The following is a 13,677-nucleotide window of genomic DNA, read 5'->3' as shown; positions in this document are numbered from 1 at the left end:
TACCTTCATCCTCTTGCTTCCCGCGGTCAAGATGAGGAACAGCAAGTCTCACAGTCACTGAGGACAGATCATTCGCTCGAGGGTTTATAATGTCTTCTCTACCTATGGAAGTAATTGGTATGTTCCGCTCAGTTTTGAACTCTCAATTGAGTTTCTTTGGCTCGTGAACGAAGCTGCTACGTTTGAGCCAATTTTTTGTGTAGCCGTCCAACTTGGCTTTCATGGGATGGTCTTGAAAAACCCTCAACTGCTCTGCTTGAAGCAGGATCTTTGCATGTCTCCTATCTTGTAACGACTGTTACCTTCTCCATGAAGGAGATTGGTGTAGACTTTGTAGCACCTGTCACCATCCGCAGTGCTTGGTTTTGAACCTTGTCTAGAGCCTGTTGGTTTTGGCAGTAGTTGACTAGGCAGTTGAGCTATACTCCTAATTTGGTCTTACTGTTCCTTGATATATTGTCTTGAGTATGTGCTTATTTGCTCCCCACGTTGTTCCAGCAAGTTTACGCATCATGGCAAGCTTCCTTCAGGCCTTCCTTTCTCCTTGACTAATCTGGGGTCTCCAGGTTAGTCGTTTGTCAGAGGTCACTCCAAAATATTTTGCCTCGTCTGCTTCAGTCAGCGAAGTATTTCCCATCTTGACTTTACCGGCCCTCTGCTTTGACGACAGGGAGAATAGTGTGGTGGACGATTTCTCTGTATTAATCGAGACACAACAATCTTCAGCCAAAGTTGAAAGCTTGTTGATGTCTTCTAGTATCCTGTGTGTGGTGTTGTTGCATATTCTTCCTAACATCATAACACCAGGTCGTCAGCTTAGAGTGCAGCCTTAACACTCTTTTTGGTAGTTCAGACACCAGATCATTTATGAAAAGCAGGAAGAGTGTAGGAGATAAGACTCCCCTCTCATGCGGGACACCATGACGCAACAGAAACTTCCTACTGTTGGCATGTTCTAAGCTGACTCTTGCTCTCCTGTGGTAGAAGTATGACTGGGGGTTCGTTTTGAGGAGGCTGCGCTTTTGGTGCGTGGCATTCCCTGTTTGATATTTTTCTTTGTTTTAATCCACCTCAGCATGTTACCTCTTACTCCACTCCTCATCGGTTTGACCAGGAGTCCATCAGTCCAGACTTCTCGCTGCAGATCAATCCATGCTATGAGCACGACTTTCTGCTCTTGAAAGGCGTCCTCTATCTCTTGCGATAGGTAAGTAGTCTGGTTCTCAGTAGGGCGGAATTGTCTGGAGCCAGCTTGTTGTGTTAGTCTCCATGTACCACTTCAGGCGTGCATTCACAATCCTCTACATGGTCTTTCCAACACAGCTGGTTAGACTGATTGGACAATAGCTTGCAGCCTTCTTTGGATCCTTCCCTTTCTTATAGAATAGGATCATGACTGCCTCCTTCCATATCTGTAGAAGTAGTCCTTGTGTCAAGCTAGTTGTAAATTTCCAGATGTTTGCAAATTGCTGCAGTTCCTAAATTGGTCAGCATTTCATTTTGACTCCATCTGGTCCAGGAGACTTCTTTGTCTTCAACTGCGTGAGAGCTGTCTGTAACTCATGTAGTTTAAAGGGAATTCCTATAGTTTTTTATGCGCATCTTTCTGCGCAGGCGACACTTCCTACGGAAAACTGAAGTGAAGAAGTGAAGTCAACATTTGTTGAAACATGTAACAGACAATCTTAAATATGAGGAATCTTGAATGAAATAACATTTTTGATAAGTTTCATCAGTAATCAAATGTTGATACTGGTTAATGTTGTTTTGAGAAGTATCCTGCCTGACAGGTATCTTGCCATTTTTGTGGTTATGTTTTCACATCACATTTTAGTACAAAAACAGTGTCGTTTATATAATGTAAGACAATTGACTTAGTACTGATAAGACAATATCAGTTTTCAGATTATTTAGTATTCAATTAAAGAAAGAATTAAGAATTTTTGAAAATTCTTTTTTAACTTCTAGCAGATATACATGTAATCAATTTGGTCAGGTTCGCGCCATTTTTTCGTCCAAACAGGTGTTGTATTCAAGCGGTCTTAACATAAAATTTAGCCTGGTGACCCATACATTTTTAGCCATTTTTGTGTTCACAATACAATTATTCATACACAAGAAATACAGGAAAAAATTCTATGAAACAGTTTTTTCAAAGTTAAAAAAAAAAATTCATTACTAAAAAAAAAAATCACAAAAGTGAATAGGAAACAAGATTTTTTTCCATTTGTACCCATTATTGTAAGGATATAGTATTACAAATATGACTATGATATCAAATAAGTATATAATAAAATCTGTCATAAGTATAAACTTTATTGTGCTGTCTTGATATATATTTTGGTTGGTATTTATAAAAAAGCAGAAAATTATGAAAATGTTGAAAACTCGCTGGCAGTTTCAGCAACAGCGGGTGTGTTCAAAACAATTTTTCACAAAAACAAGCCTGGTGACCCATTGTTTTTACTTGTTCATTGTTTTCAGTACAAATTTCCTATCATATATGTGAATTTAAAAAAACCTATGAAAAGAAAAAAGCTATAGGAATTCTCTTTAAGACTCTGTTTCATGCATTCGGATGTCACTTGACCTGTCTGCCTTTCCCTTTTCCTCTTCGGGCTTCCCTTTGCCGTTCCCTGTTGATGGGGATGTTGGAAACATCTTTGTAGTTGTAGCCTCGGCCTGTGTCTTCATCGTTCAGCTGTCTCGTCCATCTCGCTCTAGGTCGAGTAAGGCTGGTTTGTTTCACCAGCTCTTCCTCTGTGCTTTCAGTTTGTGTCTGAGGAATTTAGCCTTGGCACGCTGTAGAGAAAGGTTACTTTCTTGTGAGGGATTGTTTTCTGCTTCCTCCCTGGCTTCTGATAGCTTTGCCTGTAGATTCTCTAACTCATCACTATAGAAGGGCTTAAAGTCATTTCTTGCTGCCCTTGGAATGGCCTTGTAAGCAGCCTTTAGTATACTGGCGTTGAAGTCTTTTGACAACCCTGTTAATATCTCTACCTTCCACTCTGATGTTACAGAGCTCATGACTTTGGTAAAAGGTATATCTGGCCTCCTTGTAGTTCCATCTGGGGATGTTAGGTGAAGTAGTAAGATGGACTGGGCGATGGTCGCTACCTCCTAGTTGCTCATCAACTTTCCGCTTGACATGGCCATGTATATCATCAGTGCATAAAGGAGGGTCAGGTGTTGACGTTGTTCGCCAGCTTCTGGAGTAAACAGTTGGGGGATCGTCCGGCTTATTGATGAGGTTAAGCTTGTTATCATCTTGCCAGGTCTCCACTTCCTTTCCAGGTTTATCCAGGTGGTCATATTCCCAGCTTTGTGGGTGGCTGTTAAAGTCTCCTACAATTATGAACCTGGTTTCATCAGTTGTAACTTTGTTTAGGGACAGAGCTTTGTCACTTGGAGAATATATATATACAAGTTTCAAGTTGAACTCGTTTTTTCTGAGGCTCAGAACTTGGAACTCAGAGTCATCCAAATGTATGTTGGTCTGGACAGCACTGATGTTGTTCCTGGTCAATGTCATGATGCCTCCTTTTCGTCTACCAATTCTGTCACAGCGAAAACACTGGTATCCTCTGACTTTGAAAGATTTCTCTGGTTGTAGGTAAGTGTCTTGAATGCAACAGACATTGATGTCTTTCTCATGGAGGATATGCTCAAGTTCAGCCTTCTTGTTGAAGACACCCTCCGCATTCCAATTCTCCTCCTTGGTATGTTCCTCCTTCTTCTCTTTGCATGTTTTGGATTGAAGGAGGGACCCCTACTAGTTGTAGGTGGACTCTGTTGAGGCTCAGAGCCCGGCACTGAAACTCTTTGGAGGGACCTCAGAGATTCAGCACCACATTGTTGTATACCGGATGGCTGTGTAGTCATAGCGATATTTCATGATGCTGTGGTTCGTTAAGAGAGTGACAATGGCCATCTCTGTTTTTAACTCTCTAGGTTTCTGTCGGTGTTACCTCACCCTTCGTTCCGAGTTAATACTTTACCCTGGGAACACAGGGGCTATTTGTCCCATAGCTGGGGTCTGTTCATAGGCACCAGGGCGTGTCCACACACCGGTGGGCCTGACATGCCACATGTCCTGGGGCAGACCTCCTCCAAGTCCCCTGCAGTTCTGCCTGAGGCCGCAAGGTGCTTAGTTACCGTGTGGTGCCTACTGGAAGGCTCTGCCAAAGGGCTTGTCTGTAGAGAGGCTATGTACTGGCATGGAAGACTTACGCACTCGGCTTCTTTTTTTCACCAGAAGGCTAGCCAGCGGCGGAGGCTGAAAGCGGAAGGTGACAAGCACACAACACGCAGCACACCACATTTGACGCATCAACAGACCAATGCCACATTGCACATCATTCAACAATTCGGTAAAAAGGGACATATTTTTAGGATAATTATTTTACAAACGAGATAATACGAGTTCGAACGCGTTGTCCTGCTACCTATATGAATAAACAATCAGTTTACATGCGATTCAATACATTTACAGTTATCTACGAACTTTTTTTCCTTTCATCCAAATCGAAAGTGAGTAAACAAGGGGGAGTAAACGATCCGCGCATGTGCTTCTGTGACGCAAGAATAAATATTCGGCTCTTAAACGGCATTTCAAAAATAGATACTAACTGCAAATGAATTCCCTTGTAAATATACGGTTTTTCTCCCGTTAATATAAATTTGCCCAGATCCATTGAAAAAAATAAGCAAGAATGTTAAGTTACAGTGTTCTGGACATGTTGCACTTAAGCATATACTTCTTAAGTATACTATTTTCAAAACTGTTTCTTTGGATATTTCTTCCTAAAAACAATTATATAATTATATAAATACCAAAAGTTAATACCCAAAACCCCGTTTTCCTTTACACCATTTATTCCAGCAGCTACCGAATTCATGCTTACTTTATTATAAGTGTACATATATGGTTTACTTCCAAATATTCTTCTTATAGATTTACTGATTACATAATCACTTTCTGGAAATTCTATCCGACCTGTGATTTATTTTGTTTGAGGGTGAGGATGCAGCGTCGAAAATTCACTGTCATTATTTAAGCCTCTGACAAGACGATGCTTTTACTTTTAAATTCTCAAATGTAACATATACAACACTTTAAGATATCGAGAGGAAAACATCCACAGGTCAGAAGAAAATGACACTTCCAGTCTTCATTAACAAGGCAGTTAGTCCGTAAATGTTTTTTTTTTCCTACAAGGAAAAGTATCTTATACTAGTAGTTGCAACAACAGTAATTAGGGCCACAACTGCCGGTGCTCCAAGTGCATGAAAAATATCGATACATCATCAATCCCGGTTTCCCTTCATCTGTATATACGTCTGGCTTAAGTATATTGTGAGGCGGATAAACATGAAGCTCGTCAAAACAGTGGTACCTATAAGTAAAAATAAAGACAAGATCATATCTGCAAGGGAAACTGTATCCGCTTTGTATAGAACACATTTCCAAGAAGAACGTTCGAAAAGAGTACATGCGTATCTGCTGGTAAAGACGAAATCTATCTTGATTTCTAGACAGAAGTGCATAAGATAGTTAGATCATGCGTATTTGTTCTCTATGCTAATATAAAGGTACTGTAAATAAAAAACAACAACAATTTATACCCGGCATTTGAACAGATCGTAGAACACTGTGGTGCTTTTCCAGTATTACAGTTTCGTCTCAGCGCAAGCACGTGCGAGGCAGTATTCACAGCAGCAGTGCACGCGCTTTGTGCGAGCTCGTCAAAGAAATTGTATACCATTCCATATGTATTGTTCGTGTTCTGTGCAGAATTTAGACAACCTGTAAATTCATTGAAACGTTTACCTTTAAACTGTTATTTCCAGTGCAGGTAATATTTAATTATTTTGACTGCACTGAGTAATGAATAGTGCTACGGAAAGACATAAATATAAGACTTTGAGTAATGCCAATTTAGTGATGTGAACTAAAATCTTTTCTTTTTTTTCATAACGTATTCCTTCCGTTCATGTCAATCGAACCGTAGAATTTTCAAACTTGTTGCTCTTTGTAGATATACAAAAGTATGTTTTATTGATGAAAAGTTAATATAACTAAAACATATAGATAGAAAATATAACTGTTTTCTCATTATGTCTAATTGTTTTGAATGTTGGTGAGATATGTAAAATTTAGTTTTACTTAAAAAATTATGAGAATACATGTTAGGCTATGGAGGAAAAAAACGTTTTGTGAACTTTAGATAATATGAGAAAACCAACATAGTGGCTTTGCGACCAGCATGGTTCGCTTTCAAAGCCTATTGCAATTAAAGAAACCGTTAGCGAATAGCATGGATCCTGACCAGGCTGCGCGGATGCGCAGGCTGGTCTGGATCCATGCTGGTCGCAAAGCCACTATGTTAGTTTTCTCATGGCGCGGCTCAAATTATGGTACGTAACTGGACTTGCTTAATCCGACAAAAATAGCATATTTAACAACGGTTGAAGAGATTATACGGGTAATAATTTATGAAATAATGTTACAAAAGTGCTGCTTATATGCCACCATATGAAATTGTTGGAGGAAAGGAGTGTTTTTAAAAGCCTAGAGAAATGCGTATCTAAATTATATCAAAGTTATTCTGTTTCATAACAAAACCATTTTTCATTACCATAGAGTTCTACGGCATTACATGGTCTTTTATCAGTTTCCACTGAATCACCAGTGCACTGTACTCCCTGGGTGTCAGGAGTTTGCCCAATGCACGTGCGTGTACGTGTTCTGGTTTGCTTGCTAGATCCATATCCCTGGTTGCATTGTCCCGTACACTTTGACCAGGAGCTCCAAGTTGCCCATTTCGTCCAATGAATATCTTAGAATACATACACTTCGATTATGTGTCATTTACACAAATAAATGATATGGCATGTATGACTAGTTGTAAAATCATGATTTTATGAGAGAGATTTCGACATAATAATTGCACACGTTTTATGAAGTTGAGATTTAAGGTAGTAGACCCGATGTAGCACTCGACAATTTCCGTGTATCTACGTATTCTCGTTGGTCAGTTCGAAATTCTTCGGACGTACGTGTACAAAATTCAAAACGCACATGACTTTCCTTAAAAACCGCAAAATTCAGAAATCGTTTATGGAAAATACGTTATGTGCCGATTGGCATTACAGGTCCACTACCATAATCTGCTGGTTCAAAATCAAGTCAAAACATAATTGTATTTATAAAGTCCTTACCGCAAAAATCGGAAGTACATCCCTGTACTACCGCCAACTCTTTTACCACACGTTCCATCTGTGTTTCCAAACTTGCCAATCTGCTTTCCTATTTTTAAATATGAAATATATAATTTTGCACCATCATATATAGATTAACGGTCACTTCTCTTTATAGATGTAAAATTTTGTTGTGTTTAATTTGTTCTTTTGAAAATATTTGCGCGTTGTCATGACCTTTTTGTGGATTATGTCATCTGTTTTAATAGGAATAGGACAATGGTACTCACACGGTACTCATTTAAAAACCATGTTTCGCGTTAACATGAAAACAAGAGCTGTCCATAAGACAGCACACTCGACTTTTCTCAGTGCTTGACTCTGAATTACAGCTTTGCCAGTAAAAACAAAAGCGCCGCCAAGCGGGGCAATATACGCCCGAAGGCTTACATCATAGGATGGGAGCAAAATTTTAAGAACTTGACTGTTGTAGCCCCAAAGGACTGGAACAACAAAAGGAAAACTTCAAAAAACAAATCTAAGTCCACAAAAAAAATATTCAAAGTCTACAAAAAAAATCTTATCAGGTGCAGGTATGTAAAAATACACCTTAAAATTGGAGGTACCATCTATGTTGTACCACAGAAAAGTGGTCTCGGTTTTTCCCTACGGCCAATAATAAAAAAGTTTCAAAATAAGCTATTTATAGTAACATAAAAGGGAAGTAACTAAAAAAAGAAATATTGTAAGTACAAAAAAGAGATCTGCCAAATAAAAACAAGAGCACTGCAATGCAGAGCAATATACACAAAGCAAAGTCATATATGACCTTTGACCTTAAGTGTGACCCTGACCTTGAAGCGAGTCATCCGGAACATGCGCTCTGCACATCGTTACAATGTGGTGAACATTTCTGCCAAGTTTCTTTGAAATCCTTCCAGCAGTTCAAGAGTTACAGAGCGGACACGAAACAAACTGATATGACATTTGACCCCTAAGTGTGACCTTGACCTTGAAGCAAGTCATCCGGAACATGCGCTCTGCACGTCGTCTTGGTGTGGTGAACTTTTGTGTCAAGTTTCTTTGAAATCCTTCAAGGGGTTCAAGAGTTACAGAGCGGACACGAAACAAACTGATATGACCTTTGACTCCTAAGTGTGACCTTGACCTTGAAGCGAGACATCCAAAACATGTGGTCTGCACATCGTCTTGGTGTGGTGAACATTTGTGTAAAGTTTTTTTGAAATCCTTCAAGGGGTTCAAGAGTTACAGAGTGGACACGAAATTGCTAACGGACAGACGGACAGACGGACGGACAGACGGACACCAGCGTCATAACATAATACGTCCCTTCGGGCGTATAAAAAAGACATTTCAGCCTATCATTTTTCAAACGACATTTTCACTTAAAATTCCTCAATTTTCTAGACAAAAATACATACTGTATACGTACTACAGTGTCTTCAAGAAGAACTCCACATGCTAGGCTAACACAAGCACCAAAGACAAAAATACTCGTAATACAAAACATTGTTCACTGTCAATTAAAGCTAGAGCAACAATTTGTTTTGAGGTTTATGTCGACAACATGTCGGAATTATCGTAAGGACTGACTGCGTTCTCTTACATAACCGTGTAGCTAGAGTAGAAGAATTGTTTCTACATAAATAACTACATCACCTTAACTGATCTGCTTAAACAGGTATTTGAAATTCAAGTACCGATCTCTACCCCATGGTGCATCCTACATCAGATTATGGCAAACGCTGGCAGAGAATAATGGTGATTTTTCTTTCGCAACAAGTGGAATCTGTTTGGTAAAATGGTACATCATAAGCCGTATTTTGATTATTTATTTATTAGCATTTATTTTCGTCATACGTTTTCTTAGAAAGAAATATTCAAAGAAACATTTTTTTTTCAAAATGGCGGATATCCTGAAAAAACAACGCTTGTACATCCTTAAAAGTGAATGACTAAAGATAAAACTATTATAACTTCAAGGAACCAAAATTTAGTGCTATTTTATGACTAACAGCAGTCTGTGGTCTGTATATTAAAAATCCTCCGGGTGTTTTTATAATATGTAAAGATTCATATTTTGACATTCTTGTAATATTTCTACTTTGTTTTCTATAGTTAAGAAACAAACGTGTCTGTTTTTTTGTTGATTAAAAACATTTCAACTAATTGTTGGGGTGTTATCTCAAGAGACGATGCTTTAGCCCTGACAAAAATCTGAGATTGAACCAATGACCATTTTATTGGAAGTTTGTATTTCACTTTATGTGGGCAAGTTGCTGTGAATTTGAACTGACTGAAAATTAAAGAGGCAGCCCATAAAATTAAAATTAACACGAGATATGTTAATTTTCAATAGAGATCATTTATGCCTCATGGATGATATTTTCATAAAATATATGAGAAAACAGCTGTAATAATTAACTGGGCTGATGGAAAATTGAAGGGACATCTTATCACAAGGGCATATATTTTAACGTTTTACAGTAATTATTATTATAATTTCTATATTATTCAAGACCTCATTGCATTAAGCTGTGTATGCAGATCTTTCCGATTAAATTGTAACTTAATATATACTGTCGAGAGATCGCCGTGACGTCACGCGTTAACATCTGTTTATCTGGTGGTTGGCAAAACAAATGATTTTAACACCGTTTGCGTATTGAATCAGAATTTTTAATTTTTAATAACTTTTTTGCTCATTTATGGATTTTCAAAATTCAAAAAGATTTGAAATACTAACAATCTTCATATTTTTGTATCCAAATATCTTTTTTCAATGAATAACCGTTTTAAATGACATATAATTTTAAAAGCGGCGTAGTGATTTTCACAACCTTTAGAAAAACAGTGTAAGTTAAGCGTTCATAATTAATCCATTTTATTTCGAAATAACAATTAAAAGTAATCAATAAATTGCTTGTTTTATAACCTTTCCATTGATCAAAAAATTATTTATGTAATTTGTGTTTTAAGAAAGTTTAGACCGTTAGAAAAACATCACTGTTTACAAAAAACATGGACGGTCGGCTTCTGCCCACCCGATCACTGTCTTATCAGTTCTAAAAATAGAATTTGTATACAAACACGATCTCTCCTATACTGATCCTTATTTAAAAGAATATATTCTGAATACTTGCAAAATGATAAAAGGATTTTCCAAGGAGGGCATTTAATATTGAAAAAAATACTTAAAAGCTAAATAAAGCATTTATTGCCACAATTAACAAATATGACAATAATACAGTCTATAAATAAACTGACACACAGAAAAATGCACTTTAAAACAGTCCGTACAGCTACCAAGTCTGTTATTTTTCAAAGCATAGAATATCAATAGATATGAATAAAGCTCTTCACTCAAATTTTGCTCAAGTGATTAACAGCTGAACTTTGATGACATTGTCGGATACTTTCCAAATCTACTAATATTTTGAAGTGACAGCGACTGAATAACGATGTAAATAATGTATACAAACTTTTCTAGGACCTATTCGCATGTAGCGCCACCTATACGCGCACCTGTTTTATCAGGGGAATTAACTGACCGATATCGCCCCACCGCCGTGAACTGTACAGCCAAAATAGCGATAGATCATGAGTCTCGGCATGCCTTCATCTGTTTCTATGTCCGGTTTAAGAATGTGTTTAGGTTGGTACACATAGAGCTCATCAAAACAGGTGTATCTGCGAGTAAAAATGAACCAGTCTGCACATTGCATTTTATTACATGTTTCTCAGTGAACTATCGAAATAATGGAGTGAAATATATCTGGTATTTTCACATTGAAAAGTACAAAATATATTTTTCACCGGTAAGAAATTATAAAATAGTTAATTTTAGTCAACACATAGAATGAAAAACTGTTTATTTTAAATGTTAAATCAAAATGTCTTTCACTCATAAAGAACATTTTTTCCCACTTGGCTATGTATTGCATTTGTTGTTCACCCATGAAAGTTATTTCAGTCTTACACTGAAACAGTGTCAAAAAAGAGTGTAAGACGTTTTTGTAGACAGAATATCACAGTAAAACAGACGCATCATATGTTTCTATTTTTTTTTTTAAAAAAAAAGGTTGCATAATCTAAAAAGAACATGACTTTACGAAAGTAACTAAAATAGAACATAGAAAAGAAGCACACTCCTAGTAGGATACGGTAACTGGATTTCGCCTGAGCGACCTTGTTAGGTATTTTATGTCCGTTGCGGGGGTTTCGCAGCTTTTATTATTTCTCTGACTGAGCTTAAATATCAAACATGTTCATAAAATAATTGAATAAGTTACTTTTAATAAGAAACGCCAAAGTGTTTGTATTTCCAGTCAAGAATATATTTTTTTTCTAAATAAAAGACAATCGTTTAAACAGTAAAGTGATAACGTAAGAATAGACAATGTAAAACTAAATATAATTTAAAAGAATAATGAAGGGTTATGATACCCAGCGTTCGAGCAGATTTGTGCGCAGTCTGGTGAATTTCCGCCTTGGCAGTTCCGTCTTAATGCGAGCGCGAGCGGCTTAATTTTCACAGCAGCAGTGCACGTGCTTTGCGCGAGCTCGTCAAAGAAATTAAGGACCAGGCCATAGTATGGCTTGTTTGTGTTCTGCGTAGAGTTCAGACAACCAATAGAGTAGATTTTAGTTTAATCTACTAGTATTTGTTACTGTAAAGTGTTTTTGTTACGGTCTTTCTTGCATGTGGATGTTTATACCGACATGCACATTATTTATTACTACATGAATCATTGTATAAAATGCGTGTCCATAATTCATGATATTGACCTGTTGATAGTTCATCACAGGTTTGCAGGGCTGAAGTAAAAAGTTATCAAAAAAGAATTATAGATTTATTTCCGATGTAATGTAATAAAACGCCTTGAATAGCTTGCTTTTATTTAGTTTTTATTTGATGCTTTATTCTTATATATAATATTACAAAGACACATGGACATTGATATATCGCAATTTAAACATTAATACATTCTATTGTTTAACACATGAACCTAGAGGAATACAGATATTTCTTATTGCGGCCGCTTACACTTAAGTCTTGAAGATACGTTTAAGCGGGATGCTTTATAGCATATAGTAAAGGAAAATGGACATTACCGTAGAATTCCACATCATTGCATGGTCTTCTATCGGTTTCTAAGGAATCACCAGTGCATTGAAGTCCCTGTGTGTTGGAAACTTGATCTATGCATGTGTGTGTCCGTGTTCTAGTCTGCTCATAGCCAGAGCCGCACTGTCCGGTGCATTTTGACCGTGAAGTCCATGCCGACCACTTTGTCCAGTGAATTTCTTAGAATATGAAATAAACGTTGAAAGCTAATTGGTTAGAATAATGACATATTGGTGAACTATTTTTCATATGCTCACAGTAAGATGTAAAATGTCTGCATGACATCAAGTAAAAACAAAGGAAATTAACCTTGTGCTGAAAATTCTTGAAAAATATTAGCGTATAATGATACGGTTCATCATTTCCAAAGAGTCTCTGACGCTTTGCTCATTATAAGACAAAGATTTAAAGTACTTTACAGGAATGCTTCGCAAAAAAAGAGAAAAAAACACCTCTAAGTCTTTCACAAATAAAGCTTAAACATTTTTCAGAGAAAAAATCCATTTTTACCGAACAAGTAAGCGAGTCGACCCATAATGACCATCGGTAATTTCCGTGCAATTACGTAAAGTTCCGACTGTTATTTCGGATACACTACCTTAATTAAACATGTTGGACAGCTAGATGAGATTTAGGGAATGTGAACTGACATTAGGATTTTGGCATTTTAAATAAGTATCTTAATTTAAGTTGAAAGGAAAGTTAGTTTATTTGATAATAATTTATGTTACCTACTTGAAGCACATTTGAATCTAGCCTGGTTCCCGGCGTGTACTAATAGTACCACTGCGTAGCAGGTAAAGGGCAGGTACTCTAGGCTAATTTGATTCACTCTCGAGTTTGCTTTCTTGAAAAAGCTGTACTGGTGTCTTATGAGGTATAGTCGTGACCCCAGCGGGTCCCGAAAAATGTTAAAATAGTTCTAATTAGCTAAGGAAATTCATCACTCACCACAAAAATCTACACAGCAGCCTTGTGACACAGCCAGCGCTTTAGTCAGTTGCTGTACCTTTGCTTCCAGATTGGCGACTTTGCTATCCTGTTGTCAAATGACATTTGCAGTTTTTTGTTTGTTTTCTTCCTTCGTCAAGGATTGAAAAACAAAAGCTACTTGAAGTCTTTCGGATATGACTTTTTTACAGATCCAGAACAAGGTGCTTTACAATTTACATGTTAAAAACAGGGAACGTGTCTGTTATTTAAGCGCTTGTATCTTGCTCGACCATCCAAAAACCTGAAATAATTATATCGTTTTCTTCAGACTGAGACGACTATGTGAATTACCTTCTCACCAGTCTCGGGCTAGCCCCTTGACCGATGATATACTC

The 13,677-nt window shown here is 37.4% G+C and overlaps 2 protein-coding genes across 2 annotated transcripts in view; one reads left to right on the top strand and one right to left on the bottom strand.

Moving 5' to 3' along the window:
- The window catches only part of LOC123539405 (low-density lipoprotein receptor-related protein 2-like), a 187,296-nt gene that overhangs the window by 46,855 nt on the left and 126,764 nt on the right, over window positions 1–13,677 (top strand). The window lies entirely within an intron of this gene.
- On the bottom strand, window positions 5,073–8,784 carry LOC128550683 (thrombospondin-2-like). The gene is made up of 5 exons (XM_053530210.1): window positions 8,654–8,784; window positions 7,222–7,309; window positions 6,639–6,839; window positions 5,626–5,806; window positions 5,073–5,396 (listed from the first exon to the last, which is right to left on the bottom strand). The coding sequence occupies exons 1-5, from the start codon at window positions 8,729–8,731 to the stop codon at window positions 5,234–5,236; spliced, it is 711 nt and encodes a 236-aa protein (XP_053386185.1). The 5' UTR covers window positions 8,732–8,784; the 3' UTR covers window positions 5,073–5,233.

The sequence above is a fragment of the Mercenaria mercenaria genome, chromosome 18 (assembly GCF_021730395.1).
Source record: "Mercenaria mercenaria strain notata chromosome 18, MADL_Memer_1, whole genome shotgun sequence".
Taxonomy (NCBI): domain Eukaryota; kingdom Metazoa; phylum Mollusca; class Bivalvia; order Venerida; family Veneridae; genus Mercenaria; species Mercenaria mercenaria.
Note: the sequence above shows the minus strand (reverse complement) of the source record. Positions and strands in the feature narration are given on the sequence as shown.

What these genes read in the sequence shown, in the direction of transcription:
- LOC128550683 (XM_053530210.1), bottom strand. Translation starts at nt 8,731, where the DNA reads ATGTTTTGTATTACGAGTATTTTTGTCTTTGGTGCTTGTGTTAGCCTA. An exon ending in TAATGCCGTAGAACTCTATG is followed by an intron (nt 5,807 to 6,638) that starts GTAATGAAAAAT and finishes ATGAATTTACAG; the next exon opens with GTTGTCTAAATTCTGCACAG. An exon ending in ACGATCTGTTCAAATGCCGG is followed by an intron (nt 5,397 to 5,625) that starts GTATAAATTGTT and finishes TTTTACTTATAG; the next exon opens with GTACCACTGTTTTGACGAGC.